Raw genomic sequence first — 16,571 nt, forward strand, 5'->3', positions numbered from 1 at the left:
CTTTTGGGTTCATATAACTAAATTGGCAATCCCTTTTGAGCAGGGCATTCGAACCAGAAGTCGGCAGCCGGCTACCCAGATTACCTGTGCAAGTGGCAGGGCCTGCCGTACTCGGAGTGTAGCTGGGAGGACGGAGCCCTGATCGGCAGGAAGTTCCAGAAGTGCATAGATGACTACATGAGCAGAAACCAGTCAAAGACCATTCCCTTCAGAGAGTGCAAGGTAACCCTCTTCTAAGTGCTTCCCTTCAGAGAGTGCAAGGTAACTCTCTTCTCAGTGCTTGGCCTTTGTCCAAAGCACATGGGTCGGGTCTACTCTGTACTAGGGGTGTCAAAAATAATCGTATAATGGATGCATCGCGATGCGGACGTGTGAATCGAATAGGGATGTCAATTTTCGGTTAATTTCACTTTCGATTAACCGACGCTAATAATCGATTAACCTATCGGTTAATTCATAATTTTTTAATATACATTTTTTTTTTTTTTTTTTTGTCTATTTACTCAATGAGCTCATGCCCAAACAAGGCGTGTCTATTTAGATGCTGAAATGTTAATGCTTTTTGTGTTAGAATTTCTAACACAAAAAGCATTAACAAGCATTAACAAAAAGCATCAACATTTCAACACAAATTATTTTTGTGTTAGAATTTCTAACACAAAAAGCATTAACATTTCAGCATCTAAATAGACACGCCTTGTTTGGGCATGAGCTCAATGAGTAAATAGACAATTTTTTTTTTTTTTTTTTTTTTTTAATATTAACTGATAGACCGACAGCAATAACCGAACAACGACGTTAGCGACGGTTAATCGATTAACGGTTAACCGTTGACATCCCTAGAATCGAATCGTTGACGGATGAATCGTTTGTTTAAATTTCTGTTGACATTCAGATTTTAAAGCACTTTAAAGTAAATAAGGGACTTGATATTTATCTGACCGCTTGTATTAATTGATGAAAAACTAGCCATGTGCAGTAATAGTACAGAAAATTGAGGATTTGATAATTGGAGCTGCAATACTGTTGGAGCTGTATCGAGATGCATCGTGGAATCGAATTCAATCGAATCGTTGACAGATGAATGGTAATTGAATAGTGCGGCCAGTGAAGATTCACAGGCCTACTCAGTACAGGTTGTTTGCTAGTTTATTTGCTTTATTGATAGTTGTCAGGATCTAAAGAGAATTTCAACAGATATAACCGGAAGCATTCTAGAAGGGCACTCTTGAGCGTGCAGACCTCCGCCAAGGCCAACCGTTGATGCTATTATTGCTTGTTGGTGAGTCTGATCTGGATCTGTACGGGTTCTTTCTTACACCCTTTCACCAAGTTTGATGGAAGTCGGCCCAGTAGTTTTTCCTTAATCCTGCTGACAAAGCAGGCAAAAAGGAAAAAAAGACCAATCCAAGTAATCAATGAAAAGTAAAATGATCAAAAATAACAAAAACAACAGTGATTCATTCCCTCTGTTGGCGGGCGGTTGTGTTTTTGAGCTCGTTTGTCTGTCTGTCAGGAGGACATCTCAAAAGGTTCTCAACGAATTTGCAGGAAACATGGCAGAAAAGCAGGTCATGGGTCAACTTAGAAGTGATTAACTTTCCCCCCTGGCCAAAAGGGGGCGTGTCCAATCACAGAAGTCCACCTAACTTTGTAACAGATTCATGTTAACACACCACAAGACTTTGTAGACAGGCTGGTCAAGGGCCAAGGATGAACTGATTAAATGTCCCCGCCCACTGGCCAAAAGGAGGCATGACAATGGTCGTAGCTAGTAGAGAGGCAAAGTGAACGTCACTTCCTGCTTCAGAATTGTACCAGAGATTTTCTTCTGCAATTTTTATTTTCCCATAGACATTTCGTAAAATGCTTATCAAAATAGTTGTACTTTGCCAAACCAAACGGTTCAGCTATATTTAGAATCGGGAGAAACCATAGAAGATTTCTCTGGGGCCAAAACTTAAAAAAACATAATTGAAAAAATATTTTCTTTAAACCTTTTCTTTTTACGTTTTGGTCTGAGTGAAATGTTATGCAATCTCTCCTGTTTCTAAATATACACAGTTTAGCAGAACTGAAGCAGGAAGTGACGTTCACTTTGGCTCTCTATTACAAAAAGTCATCTTAATTTCCAAACGGATTCATGTAGCGCCACGCTGTGGGGGAGGTATGCACTTTACCGATTGCCCTCTAGTTGTAAAAGTTTTTGGGGTATACATCATCTGTATGCATTTAGAGAGTTTTGTGTTTGTGTTTTTCATGTACGCTAGGCCACTCATCATGCAGTGTAAGTGTGCGCGTTATCCTAACTATTCACACTATAGTATGTGTATCATTTAAAGTCGAGCTTAACCCAAAAATGACTTTTCTTTTCTTTTAGTTCAAATACCTGGGTATGCAGTGCACCTATTTAATAATGTATGCAAAAAAAATCACACATATCTAATTTCTTTAGTTTTTCACACTTTTTCACATCAAAAGTTCATTTTTCAAGATTTCATTGATAACAGTAATGTACAGTTTGCTGACGTCACCTAGTACTATAAAATTTCTACCCCATTTCAACCAATCATATCACGACATGCAGCTGCCAATCAAATCTTCATTTCAGGATAATTCTCTCTTCCAAATGAAGTAGAAAATGTCGCCTAGTGCCTGTCATCTGGCAGAATTCCTATCCCATAAACTAACTACTAACTTGGCCAATTGTATGAAACATGAACAAAAAACAAAAACTATCATCTCTAAGAATGCAAAGAAATGTAACTGGCTCGTTAAAACGCGCATTCCAGGAATATCGTATTTACAGAAATAGCGTAAATGGCGCACTCTTGAGAGCGTGGTTGTCAAGGGTCGCCCGTCGGAGATTCCAGGCGGGCGGGCAGCACACATGCATCGGATTGTCCGCTCGCTCCGCACGAAGCAGGTGGCTGCCTGGTACTCCGCGGATCCCACTCGCGTAGCACGACAACACGCTGAATCCCACTCGATTTGGGGGTGGAGCACGCCATGATTGACCAATGCCAAAGCCAGTCGACAGAATTGTCAAATCGAATCATCGACACGTATATGGTCCGCCTTTCAATTTGTTTTCAGTCTCCGACGCTCACGCTAGTGCATTCCATTCCGGTTCACCTCGACTTTAATCAAATCAAAACATTTGGAGAGGAGACATCTGATTGGAAGGAGGGTCACTGTGATGAGCTCACTTTCATGCGCATGTAGTGAGTAAAGCACAAACATGTGCTTAAAAAAACGTGTAATTTGAGGCCTAGCCTACACCTTCTTTGACGATGTGGCAGCAGGATTGTTTATGCATCCAGGTGTAATTAATTAATCAATGAAGTGGTCTCAGAAAATCATGGCCGACCCCTCCCACCCAGGTCATACACTCTTCGAGGCCTCTCCCCTTTTGCAGAAGACTTGAGGTCTGGCAGTACCAGAACCTCTCGTCACAGCGACAGTTTCTACCCAACTGCCATCCGCCTCTGCAAGAAGACCCGAGAGCCCCCACAAATGACTTTATCACTCCACCCCCCACCCATGCCCCCTGAGCACAGCTCAGCTTAGTAACGGGCCGGGCTCCCCCCTTTATACACTTGCTTCCTCTCCTACTATTGGTGTGAGCGCTGCGCTGCACTAAGTCAAAGTCCTCGTTTGTAATCTGATTACTTAATGTGGCTGTTAAAGTGAATCTTGAATTGGTGCTGCTCATAAAACAAAGAACCGCAGAACTTGGCCAAAGGTCGTCTTTCTTCCATCTTAATAAGCCTAGGTTTAGGCTTATTTTTTCACTTCCGATCCGATTCCTGAATTTGGATATGCCGATACCGATATTATGCCGATACCAATATTTTTCTTGAATATACATTATAGGCAAAGATTTGGCCAATTAAAGATTTTTTTTTAATATACCGTACCTTGCAAAAAGCAGACAAAATTAAGAAAATATACAAGGCAAAGAAGGATACTATTATACATGGGCAAATTACGGCCCGCGCTGGAATTGCAAAAACAAATAAAAAACAAACGGATTCCGATCCGATCCGTGAATTAGTGCCAATATCGGCACCCGATACCGATATTGGATCGGATCGGCCCCATCCCTACCTAGGTTTTAAGCACAAATGACAGTGATGTTTCAATTCTACATTAGCTATGTTCAATGAGAGATGGGATGATTTTGTCAGCTTTGTTTCTGAATAAAATGTTTTATGAATTGGTCTTCAAAGTATTTGCAGGTAGCATTTTAAAAAGTCCAAAATGTGGTTCTGAGACCTGGAGATTTCCTGCGTTTGGATCTTTGAAAGTAGGGTAATGGCATAGTAAATGATGTGTAATAATACACTCTCCACCATTTAGATGATTGGATCAGCCAGAAGGAGTTAGCATGGTTAATGGTGATTGGATAGAGATAACTTTGAATGAAACTAGAGAGAGATTTCCTGATTTGAAATGATGTAATACTTCACTAGTTTCATTCATTAAATCTCGTTAGTTCTGTAGAGCGGCCCACAGGAATGTTTTCATGTGGATCTAGCCTGGTGTGATCTAGTCTGTGTGTCTTCTATGCATTGAGGAGTAAACTCAAGTGTGGCGTTTGATTTAGAGGTAGAACAATTCATGGGACAGATTATTGGCATTTTGCAGCCATTTTGAGATATATCGGCATCGGCCGATAAAAATATATATATATATCTGCATGTCTGCTCTTAACTGGCACTGGCAAATACAAAGAGATGCTGCTACTGTGTGCGCATTACACTAAACACGTTATTATGATTCCTTCATTAAAGTACTTTTAAGTTTTTCATTCTCTCAGAAACAGAGATGCTATTATCTGCTGATAAATGTTAAAGGAACACTCCGCCCATTTTCAACCAGCTTTGTATCATTAGAACATCAGGAGTACCGTAAATTCCGGACTATAAGACGCACCGGTGTATAAGCCGCGGGACCAAAATTGACTATTTTTTTCTTCTATAAGCCGCACCGGTCTATAAGCCGCGGGTGTTTTGATGTTTAATTACCATATGAAAGGGTTCGTGCACAGAGAGGAATGTCGGGAAAGCGATGGCTGTTTGGGGAAGCTCCCATTTATTAACATTTCAACAAAACAAAACAAAAGTCAGGTCACTAATCCCCAGACAAAATCACACAACAATAGGCTATATGTGCAGCAAACCTGTAACCAGAGAAGTCAAGTCACTAATGCTCGTCTTCCTCTTCTTCCTGCGTACTGAAACCACCAAAGTCCTCATCTTCAGTGTCGGAAACGAACAGGTTCAGGGTGGCTTCGTCAACCACTCTCCTCTCTCCTTCATTGTCACTCAAAACCAACGAACTCCTCTTCATCTATAGCTGTGTTTCCATTACAGTTTTTCGCAAAAGAATTGCGATATTTCTACAACTTCGACAATGTACAATTGCGACTTGTAGGCGTTTCCATTGAAGTTGCGTTTGAGTGATTCCCCGTTGCAGCAGCTGCCACAGTGATTACGCACGGGGATCTGCCCCATATCCCGTCCCCTGCATGCTCAAATCCAACCAATGGTCAATGGAAATCCCAACATGAAGTTACAATGCATATAAACGAGCCTGATTATCAATTCAAAAGAAAATGAGTCGCAAAATGTTGCTGGCTGCGTGAATGCAGTCAGCGCGACAGGCAGAGGAAAAAAGGTAGCCTAATAGCCTACAACTGGTCCGATTTAGAGATGGAGGGGGGAAAAGGCTGATTTGGTTCTATAATTGCACCTGAAACGTGTGCAATGTATTAGCCTACTCACAGTCACTGTATTCACTTCAGACAGCACCACCGCACCAGTGTGTGCTTTTCATCCTCTCATCTCGCCGCTGTGCCAAATGCGCGCACACAGGCAGCCTGCTGTCACCATGGACCGATTTCTGCCATTAAACATTATCTAATTTGCCCGGCTACGCTTTTGCACAACACTCGTCTTTCTGCTAGGTAGCGTTGCTTCAAAGTTTTCCACTTGCTGCGGAGGTTTTGACACGGCTATCGAACCTTACTTACCAAACTTATTTTCCGCTCCTTTTCCAAGGGATAATATGGGTCACATGACGTGCAAATGCGAAAAATGTGTTTCCATTACACTTTTGCGATAAACTGCTATATCGACACGTCTGAAAAACCACCTCATGATCATCTACTGCTCGTTCTCATGCTGTCGAGAACGAGCAAAGCTTTTTTTTGGTGAAAGAATCCTCCAGGGCGCTTCTTGTTAACAGTCCGAGTGAGTGGCAGGTCGAACGTCAAAGGCACTTCATCCATATTTATGATCTGCTCCGGTTCGATGGAATATTCCTTGATCTTCCTTTGTGTGAATTCGCCGAAGTTTGTGATTTTCTCCTGGTAGTCGGGGGAGGGAGTTGATGGGCTTGTGGCCGTTTGCTTACCGTAATTACCATATGTAAGTGGTCACGCACAGAGGGGATTGTCGGGAAAGAGATGGCTGTTTGAGGAAGCTCCCATTTACCGTATTACCGTAACATTTCAACAAAACAACATAACACAACACCACCGTTGTTTATTTTTACAGTGCACACAGTGTCCGCGGTGTGGTGAAAAGAGGGCAAGAGAGGAAATTAAAACAGAAGTGGATTTATAGTTAGAAAGAGTGCTAAAAAAGAGAGATTTTTTTTTTTTTTTTTTTTTTTTTCTGAAAAAATCCATAGATAAGACGCACCGTTATATAAGCCGCAGGGGCCAAAAAACGGGAAAAAAGCCGCGGCTTATAGTCCGGAATTTACGGTATATCAGAAAACTGTAAACTGTTTTGAAGTCTGTCATTTAATTTGACAGTTATTGAGTGTTAAAGTGTGGACCAGTGACATCACTGGTCCACACTAACTCAAATTAATAACTCATTAACTCAAATCAACTCTCAAACTGTAAACTGTTTTGAAGTCTCATTTAATTTGACAGTTATTGAGTGTTAAAGTGTGGACCAGTGACATCACTGGTCCACACTTTAACACTCAATAACTGTCAAATTAAATGACAGACTTCAAAACAGTTTACAGTTTTCTGATATACTACTGATGTTCTAATGATACAAAGCTGGTTGAAAATGGGCAGAGTGTTCCTTTAAGTGCACTAAAACAATTCATTTTTCATGCAGTTTTTTTTATACAGTAGTCTAGTGAAAAAAATCAAATCTTTTGATTAGCTGTGGACATTTATTTAGCTGATAACATTTCTTTAAATAAGTGCACTGCACACAGATAATGCAGACAGTAACAGTGTTAAATAAATGTTCATTTAAGTTCCGCAATTTTGTGTCTCATTTGTTATTATTAAATTGAGGTATTTTACAAACGCAAAACGACAACATGCTATCGGCAAAACCTGCATCGGTCGACTCCTAGGTGTTTTGAAGGAGGACTTTCCTGACTGCTGTCTGTCCTCCTAGGTGCTGAAACAGAGACCGAGGTTCATGCCCATGAAGAAGCAGCCCACCTACATAGGAGGCGATGGACTGGAGCTCCGAGACTACCAGCTGGACAGTTTGAACTGGATGGCCCACTCCTGGTGCAAGTACGGCCCAATCACTCCTCAATGCCATTGACATACTACATACTACGTGTTGTCTTTTTCCTTCATGATGTATTAACATGGGACGCTCCCGGAGGTCGCTGATGCTGTAGCAGAGACCTTTAATATAGATGGAGACACTCCAACTTCCAGTCACTTCCTGTATCTGTGCCACGCCCCCTTAGGAGACGGTCAGCCAATAAAGTTTCATACCATTGACAGACAGCCAATCACAAGCCGACAACCACGGCCGTTTAATTGGCGGCGCCTGGAGTGGGGTGTCTCCTAATATTAAAGGTCTCTGACTGTAGTACCTTCCAGGTTTTCACATACTCCTTCCTAACAACTGCATATTTGCTGTGCCTTTTTACACGATTTTAGTACATTTCCACTGCACTGCTGCTCAGCTCTTGTGCTTACAGCTACTACTATAGCTACTACTACTTCTTCAAATACTTCTGTTTGTCTCTCTCACACTCACATATTTTCGTAAACTTTTCTTCTCACTATTCTTAGATTTCAATACATTTCTAACATTATTACTTCCTTCCTTTCATTTTTTCCAACTGAAAATACTCTCTACTCTTTATATTATGTCATTATAATCTTACCATGGCTGGGCCAGCAGCTAAATGCTAACTATGCTGAATGGGGATAACTGGGGCATTTATCCCACCCTGACCACGCCCCCAGCCAGCTACCCCAGCGTCGTATGACGAGACATCGACTCAACACGAGGGCTATTTGTTGAATGTTTCATGCTGTGTGCAAAGTAAATGGTAAAATGGTAAATGGCCTGCATTTATATAGCGCTTTTATCCAAAGCGCTTTACAATCAGTAGATAGTCTACATTCACCCATTCATACACCGATGGCGGCAGGCTGCCACGCAGGGTGCCTACACACCATCGGGAGCAAGGAGGGTTAAAGGCCGGGTTTTCCGTGGGGAATATGAATATATATTAAATCTCACGCCCCTAAGGTTTTAGAATCCGTTGAAATTTTTGAAATTGGTTGTTTACAGCCTGAGATATCACCAGAAATCCACTCTGTGTGTGTGGGGGGGGGGGGGGTGGTGGGGGGGGGGGGGTGCGGGGACTCGAAATACTACATTTCCCACAATGCACTGGGCTCGCGTGGCCTTCGTTTCCATGCCCACCCCTCAGGCGTTTGGCTGATATCAAACTCCAGTAGGTGGCGGTAATGCACATATATGTTTGCCAACCGCCATAAAACTCAAAGAAGAAGAAGACATGGAGAGAAGACATGGAGAGAAGAAGAAATAAATCGAAAATAAATCGAAAATCAATTGCCTCCAAATTGCACCAAATGTAAACGGTAGTATATATGTCGGGAGATGTCTTCATAAAAATTTTTTCATGCATTTTAAGGCATTTTCGTAGGAGTTACGCGCATCTGATGTTGTAACTATTTTCTGTAAAAATGTGTAAAAACGGGTACATTGCTCAGCGTTGATTTCGTTACTTCAACCCACCTACTACTAGATGTAAAATTTGACGAGCTTTCCAATGCCGCCAGTCCCGTGTCGATTAGTGCTTCCGTTCCCGAGATAATGGTCTCTTTGCAAGGAACTATGGGAAGCTAATATTAGCTACAGCCGGCTAGGCGGTTGACAAGATGGCTGCGTTTTTGTTTTGGTCAAGGCCTCTGAAGGGGCGTGGAGGACCTCTAGAGGCGGGACCATGGCCAACAACAGTTGTAGTTCATAGGTGCACGACTTCCGCAAGGCGGACTTAGGCCAGATGACGCGAAACGCGTCGGCTGGCCCAAAAAATATGTGAGAGATGCTTGATATCTCTGGCAGTGAATATCCAATTTCAAAAATTTCAACGGATTCGAAAACCTTAGGGGCGTGAGATTTAATATATATTCATATTCCCCACGGAAAACCCATCCTTTAAGTGTCTTGCCCAAGGACACAGCGACAGCAGCTGGGAGGGAGCGGGGATCGAACCGCCAACCCTTGCGTCATTGGCCGACCCGCTCTACCTCCTCAGGAGTCGGCTTTAGCTCAGGAGTGAATGTTGGCAGGCCTGAAATTCCTTCCCATCTATTTCCGCTCTTGCCCGCCACCCTAGAAGCAACAGCTGCATCCTTGCTGACGAGATGGGCTTGGGGAAGACCATCCAGACGATCTGCTTCCTGAACTACCTGTTTCACGACCACCAGCTGTACGGGCCCTTCTTGCTGGTGGTGCCTCTCTCCACGCTGACCTCCTGGCAGAGAGAGATCCTGCTCTGGGCCCCTCTGATGAACGTTGTGGTCTACCTGGGCGACATCAGCAGCAGGAACAGTGTATGTTTGGCACAGTAGGGAAGTAGCGTTGTTTTTAAAATGTTTATGGTCTAATCTAGGGATGCGCCGATGTGAAAACTTTGGCCGATACCGATAACCGATATTAACGTTGCTGGTATGGCCGATAACCGATATTTACCGATGATCTGTATAAAAACACATTTCTATGATAATCCGATTTTGTACATACTGAGAAACACATGTAAACACCGTGAATTTGAAAAAGTTATGCATTTCTTTATTTCCAAAACATTTGGAAAAGCCCATAAATCATAGATTTATCACAATGTTTCCTCTCAATGGGAACATTTTGGCGGATACCGATAACAACATCGGACCGATGACGATATGCAAAAAAATGACTAACATCTGCCGATACCGATATGATTGCCGATATATCGTGCATCCCTAGTCTAATACATCGCTGCCTAATTTGGGGCAACGTGACCCGCGCTCCATTTTGTTTTGGCCCGCCATGGATTTGACAATAAATAATAATAATCCACGGCAGACATTACTGTCTTTCAGAGGCTGTGGCTGCCTCATTTTTTAAGCTAGAGTGATGATCCTTATACCATATGCAACTAGACCAAAGGCATCCATTGGTGCCAACCATGTCGACCTACCTTGTAGAGAAGGGGGCCAGATAATGCTCCAAATTTAGGCTACATTTTGATCAGGGGAAAACTGGCATGGCCAATCCAAAGGGGTCCCCTGACCTCTCACCTCAACATATCTGAATGAGAATGGGTTTTATAGGTAAGGTTAGGTCAGTTGCATGCACTTTCTGTCCGAAATGTCTACATGTATTTATGCTCCCAAAAAGAAGCATCAACACTAAATCTAACTAATAAAATTGCTGTTAAACGGATGAAAGATTTTTTATTTTTTATTTTATTTTTTAGAAAATGTATTTTAAATTTAGAATGTAAATTAATACTTTTTAATTATGCTTTATGGTTGGCTGAAAGTGTGCCACAGGGAGTCGGACTGCAGAACCTTAATCAGGAGACTGAGTTTGATTCACGGCAGAGAAGCAGACAAAGCAAACCCTTCAATAGAATTTGATATGATTTCCTCCTCCCCTTGTGGTTTTTCTTGATTTATTTTTTCCAGTTAGTGAATCTGGAAGTAACACAGATTGCTATTTCTCAAATGACTGCCTTTGTATTTAAAGTGTCGGTTGTCTTTCCTCTCCCCTGTTTTTAGATCCGTACACACGAGTGGATGCACGTCCAGAACAAGAGACTTAAATTTAACATCCTACTCACCACATACGAAATCCTCCTCAAAGACAAGGTCAGCCGCTCCTCCCGTCACCACAAGTTGTTTGAAGTCTGCTGCTGTTGCTTTGCCTCTCCACTCAATCTGACATGGGCTACCGCAGGGATGACATCTTCTTGTAGGCCAACCCAGAAGTCCACGCGCTTTTCGGTTTCTTCGTCTCAAAGTCAATGGGATTTTTGTATGGGAATTTCGGTTAAATGCCTGAAATAAGGTCTGTGGTTAGCACAAGTTTATGAAACGGCGGCAAGATAAACTTCAGTTTCATCTACTTTTGTAATAACGACAGATCTTATTTCAGCCGTTTAACCAAAATCCCCATCCAAAAATCCCATTGAGTTTTTTTTTTTAGACGAGGGAACAAGGAAGTGCTGACATCCAGGTCTTCCGGACTCATTCCTGCGTTACTCCATAGGTGCATTAAAAAGCTGTGACGAATGGCTTATGGTTCTGTGTGTCTCCAGTCATTCCTGGGCAACGTTAACTGGGCTTTCATCGGCGTGGACGAGGCCCACCGGCTGAAGAACGACGACTCGCTGCTCTACAAGACCATGATGGACTTCAAGTCCAACCACAGGCTGCTCATCACAGGCACCCCGCTGCAGAACTCCCTCAAGGAGCTCTGGTCCCTGCTGCACTTCATCATGCCAGAGAAGTAGGCCACATCTCAGTGACGCTCGCGTGGTGTGAGAGGGACGGTGTCTGCTTGGCACACAGCCTCGAGATGTGTGTGTGTGTGTGTCGTGTGGTGTGGTGTGAGAGGGACTGTCTGCTTGGCACACAGCCTCGAGATGTGTGTGTGTGTGTCGTGTCGCGTGGTGTGAGAGGGACTGTCTGCTTGGCACACAGCCTCGAGATGTGTGTGTGTGTCATGTGGTGTGGTGTGAGAGGGACTGTCTGCTTGGCACACAGCCTCGAGATGTGTGTGTGTGTGTGTGTCGCGTGGTGTGAGAGGGACTGTCTGCTTGGCACACAGCCTCGAGATGTGTGTGTGTGTGTCGTGTCGCGTGGTGTGAGAGGGACTGTCTGCTTGGCACACAGCCTCGAGATGTGTGTGTGTGTGTGTCGTGTGGTGTGGTGTGAGAGGGACTGTCTGCTTGGCACACAGCCTCGAGATGTGTGTGTGTGTGTCGTGTCGCGTGGTGTGAGAGGGACTGTCTGCTTGGCACACAGCCTCGAGATGTGTGTGTGTGTCATGTGGTGTGGTGTGAGAGGGACTGTCTGCTTGGCACACAGCCTCGAGATGTGTGTGTGTGTGTGTGTCGCGTGGTGTGAGAGGGACTGTCTGCTTGGCACACAGCCTCGAGATGTGTGTGTGTGTGTCGTGTCGCGTGGTGTGAGAGGGACTGTCTGCTTGGCACACAGCCTCGAGATGTGTGTGTGTGTCATGTGGTGTGGTGTGAGAGGGACTGTCTGCTTGGCACACAGCCTCGAGATGTGTGTGTGTGTGTGTGTCGCGTGGTGTGAGAGGGACTGTCTGCTTGGCACACAGCCTCGAGATGTGTGTGTGTGTGTGTGTCGCGTGGTGTGAGAGGGACTGTCTGCTTGGCACACAGCCTCGAGATGTGTGTGTGTGTCGCGTGGTGTGAGAGGGACTGTCTGCTTGGCACACAGCCTCGAGATGTGTGTGTGTCGTGTCGCGTGGTGTGAGAGGGACTGTCTGCTTGGCACACAGCCTCGAGATGTGTGTGTGTGTGTCGCGTGGTGTGAGAGGGACTGTCTGCTTGGCACACAGCCTCGAGATGTGTGTGTGTGTGTGTCGTGTGGTGTGAGAGGGACTGTCTGCTTCTGTCTGCTTCTCAAAATTGGCATTGTCTCCACAAAGGAGGTGATGTTTTCGGTGCCGTTTGTCTGTTAGCAGGAGGATTACGGCAAAACTACTGGGCCGATTTTCATGAAACTTGGTGGAAGGGTGTAGCATGGGCCAAGGAAGAACCCATTACATTTTGGAGCGGATCTGATCCAGGTCGGCTCAATGGAGGGGGCGGGGCTAGGGAAAAGAGTCTGTTGCTAGGGATAGGAAGGTCGTAGAGAGTCTGGATTCGAGAGGTGGGTAGGGGGCATGGACAGGTGTATCGGGGGGGAGTGTATGTGGGAGGTGGGAGGGGGTGTGGTCAGGAAAGGGGTGGGGCTAGGGAAAAGCCCTACCAAACTTGTGCTCTTCTCCCTACTTATACTCCAACCACTTATAAAGCCTCAGCCAGGCGGTAATGCAACATAAAGGATGCCAACTGCCATAAACACCACAGAAGGATTTATTACATCACTGATGACATCACAATTGCTCGAGTGACATCACTGATGACATCACAATTGCTCAAGTGACATCACTGATGACATCACAATTGCTCGAGTGACATCACTGATGACATCACAATTGCTCGAGTGACATCACTGATGACATCACAATTGCTCAAGTGACATCACTGATGACATCACTGATACATGACAATCGTGACATCACAATCGTGGCACACACACCGCCCGCCCACTTATTGGACCATAACATCAGAACCATTGATGGCCACAACACATTCCATGTTATGGGCATTATAGCTGGAGTTACACCAGAGAGCCAAACCAGTACCTCTGATAGCTGTGACATAGCAGCAGTTGGACACATCAATATCCGAAATCAGAGACCCCCTGGCCTTTCATCCATGTCCTATAGGAGGATTGAGAATGCCACAGGTGTGTGATTCTCATGAACATGGTACAACTTATAGCAAAACTCAAAGATATCAAGTAGGATCTAATTTCACCATTCAAATTGAAATTATAATCCACTAGGCATCTTGCACCCTACGCGAGTTCGCCTGCCTTGCAGCTTGCTGAGCTAGCCCTGCAGCTCGCATAAGCAGCTGCTTCGCATTGGAGGCAATTTGATTTTGGCAAGGCACAGCGCAAGTTGTAGCTCAAACATGCAGACGAGTCGACAGGTAGGCTAAGTATTCTCCATATCCGAAGGTTATGGATAAGTTGCCATTTATCGTCTGTTACCAATGACAGTCTTTGTGTGTTACCATTCAAAGTAGGCTAGCTTAATAAGCACTTACTAGTTAGCTAATAGCTTACTAATAGGTATAGCTTAATAATAGCTAATTAAGATACTTTCTAAGGTACTATCTGTTGTTATTCATTTTCTTTGTGCAAATAAACAATAAACAAACATAAATAAACAATTGTAGCTGCTGCGCAGCAATGGGTCGTGGCCGGGCAAGTCTCAAGGCTTTGAGCTAGAGTCCCCAAGTCAAGGCTGAAGTCTTTTAGCTATACTCCAAGTCAAGTCTCACGTCTTTGGTCAGAAGTCCAAGTCAAGTCTCAAGTCTCTTATGGATGAGCGTTCTATCATCTGCTTCTGCTGCATGCCATCCAGTCTGCTTAGAACATTGCATAGCTAAAACTAAGGGATTCAAAGCAGGTTCAGGTTTCTTTGCAGCATGTAGCTTTTTCATCATCTGATTCCGTTTTTTGTTGCGAGGCATCTCACAACAATACAAGTAGGAATCAGTATATTCACAAACAAAAGTAGTAGTTACTTGCCTGTTGCCTCACTGTTGTAGAGTGGATGAGGTACTGGTGGAGTTGATGTTAGATGGAGAGGGAGGCTGAGCAATTAATAGCCACCTGCTGAGTTTGTATCTCTTCGGTCCTACGCTGCAGGTCTGTGAGGTCACACAACTGATGTACCAGCAGGAGCTGCTTTTTTGTCTTATGGACAGACTGGATGCTTGCTGGTGGTGTTTAATGGGACTGGATGCTTGCGTGTAAAAAGACACACTGCTTCCACTTATATAGGGTGAGCCAGGAAGGATTTATGACATCACTGATGACATCACAATTGCTCGAGTGACATCACTGATGGCATCACAATTGCTCGAGATGATGTCATCAGTGGGACAAACAGACAAACAAACAGAGCCCTAGCTCCCTTAGATAGATAGATGTGCTCATTTTTGATGTATTTCCAGACACTTTTAGAGACACTGTGAGGGAATAAATTCATTACTGTAACACATTTTTAATTGGAAATATGAAACAACAAACTTTTTTTTTTCAATGGCAAGCACTTCAATATGCTCAAGGGTAATGGGTATCACCAAAAATGTGTATGATTAACAAATACGAAGTTGTAGCTAACATTGTGAGAAATGACATGTTGTATTACGACTACATACTTACATGAGAAAATAAAAATCTGTTCTACTTAGAGACTCAACAACCATTTCTGTGGATTCCTTGCCCCCAAAAATGTGGAAATAGACACCACATTTGTAATTCTAGGTCTAGTTGGAGGAGTCAAGATATGGCCAACATTTTAATAATGCCAGCCATTTTGAAAAAATGTAATTTTAACATATTTCCACTAATGGGATTTTCTGGGATTTTTAATATAGTGTTTCAGGCATCAATATAAACATAAAAATGTGAAAATAAATTCTGTCACAATTGGTTTAAGGTCAAACCTTATTTTCCCTAGACTAGTTGTAGTCCTATGCAGTTGTAGTCCTAGGCCTGGAGAGTGTTCAGTAATAGTGGCACACTAAAGCCCATGGCACACCACTCAAACATTAGTTGTTGGATCATGTTTGAGCCATGGGCTCAACAGACCGATAAGGATTGAACATGTCCATGACCAAACATCTCCAAACCAGGACAGACAGCCATGGCACACCAAACATACGTCTGTGTTGGTTGTGGAATGTTTGCTTGGCGTGCCCACGGGCTTAAAAGGTCTTCTCTGTCACCTGTTTGCAGGTTTCACTCGTGGGAGCTGTTTGAGGAGGACCACGCTAAAGGCAGGGACTCGGGCTACACCAGTCTGCACAAGGAGCTGGAGCCGTTCCTCCTGCGCCGAGTCAAGAAGGACGTGGAGAAATCTCTCCCTGCCAAAGTGGAGCAGATCCTCCGAGTGGAGATGAGCGCGATCCAGAAACAGTACTACAAGTAGGAGCAGGACAATCCCTTTCATTCACACTAAGAATAATTAGCCATTTCTACTACCAGCCAGGAAGCCAAACATTTGATCTGATACAATCTGCCCCCGTCGACCACACGATTGATAAATATATGAACCAGACGACAGAGTATGTCTACTTTGTCATTCGGGAAAAATTGAGAATGAGATTCATTTTATGTTAATTGTCCGGAAAATGTTGATCAAAGAAATGTGTTATGCCGAACACATTTATTTTTCACATCACAAGCTACATACTTCTTCTTCCTAACAATCGTGTGTGTGTGAACAGATGGATCCTGACGAGGAACTACAAGGCTCTGAGTAAAGGCAAGGGCAGCACCTCTGGCTTCCTGAACATCATGATGGAGCTGAAGAAGTGCTGTAACCACTGCTACCTGATCAAGCCGCCGGACGACAACGACTTCTACAGCAGAGCCGAAGCCCTACAGGTCG

At 43.8% G+C, this 16,571-nt stretch overlaps 1 protein-coding gene across 1 annotated transcript in view; it reads left to right on the forward strand.

Annotated features, from left to right (window-relative positions):
* chd1 (chromodomain helicase DNA binding protein 1) overlaps nucleotides 1–16,571 on the forward strand; it is a 51,862-nt gene that overhangs the window by 11,809 nt on the left and 23,482 nt on the right. Inside the window, exons 9-15 of the mRNA XM_083638637.1 lie at nucleotides 44–222; nucleotides 7,437–7,561; nucleotides 9,658–9,874; nucleotides 11,084–11,173; nucleotides 11,623–11,813; nucleotides 15,917–16,105; nucleotides 16,408–16,567. Coding sequence (XP_083494763.1) covers nucleotides 44–222; nucleotides 7,437–7,561; nucleotides 9,658–9,874; nucleotides 11,084–11,173; nucleotides 11,623–11,813; nucleotides 15,917–16,105; nucleotides 16,408–16,567 — 1,151 coding nt within the window. The remainder of the gene's footprint in view (nucleotides 1–43; nucleotides 223–7,436; nucleotides 7,562–9,657; nucleotides 9,875–11,083; nucleotides 11,174–11,622; nucleotides 11,814–15,916; nucleotides 16,106–16,407; nucleotides 16,568–16,571) is intronic.

The sequence above is a fragment of the Poromitra crassiceps genome (genome assembly GCF_964638095.1).
Source record: "Poromitra crassiceps genome assembly, chromosome: 6".
NCBI classification, from domain to species: Eukaryota; Metazoa; Chordata; class Actinopteri; order Beryciformes; family Melamphaidae; genus Poromitra; species Poromitra crassiceps.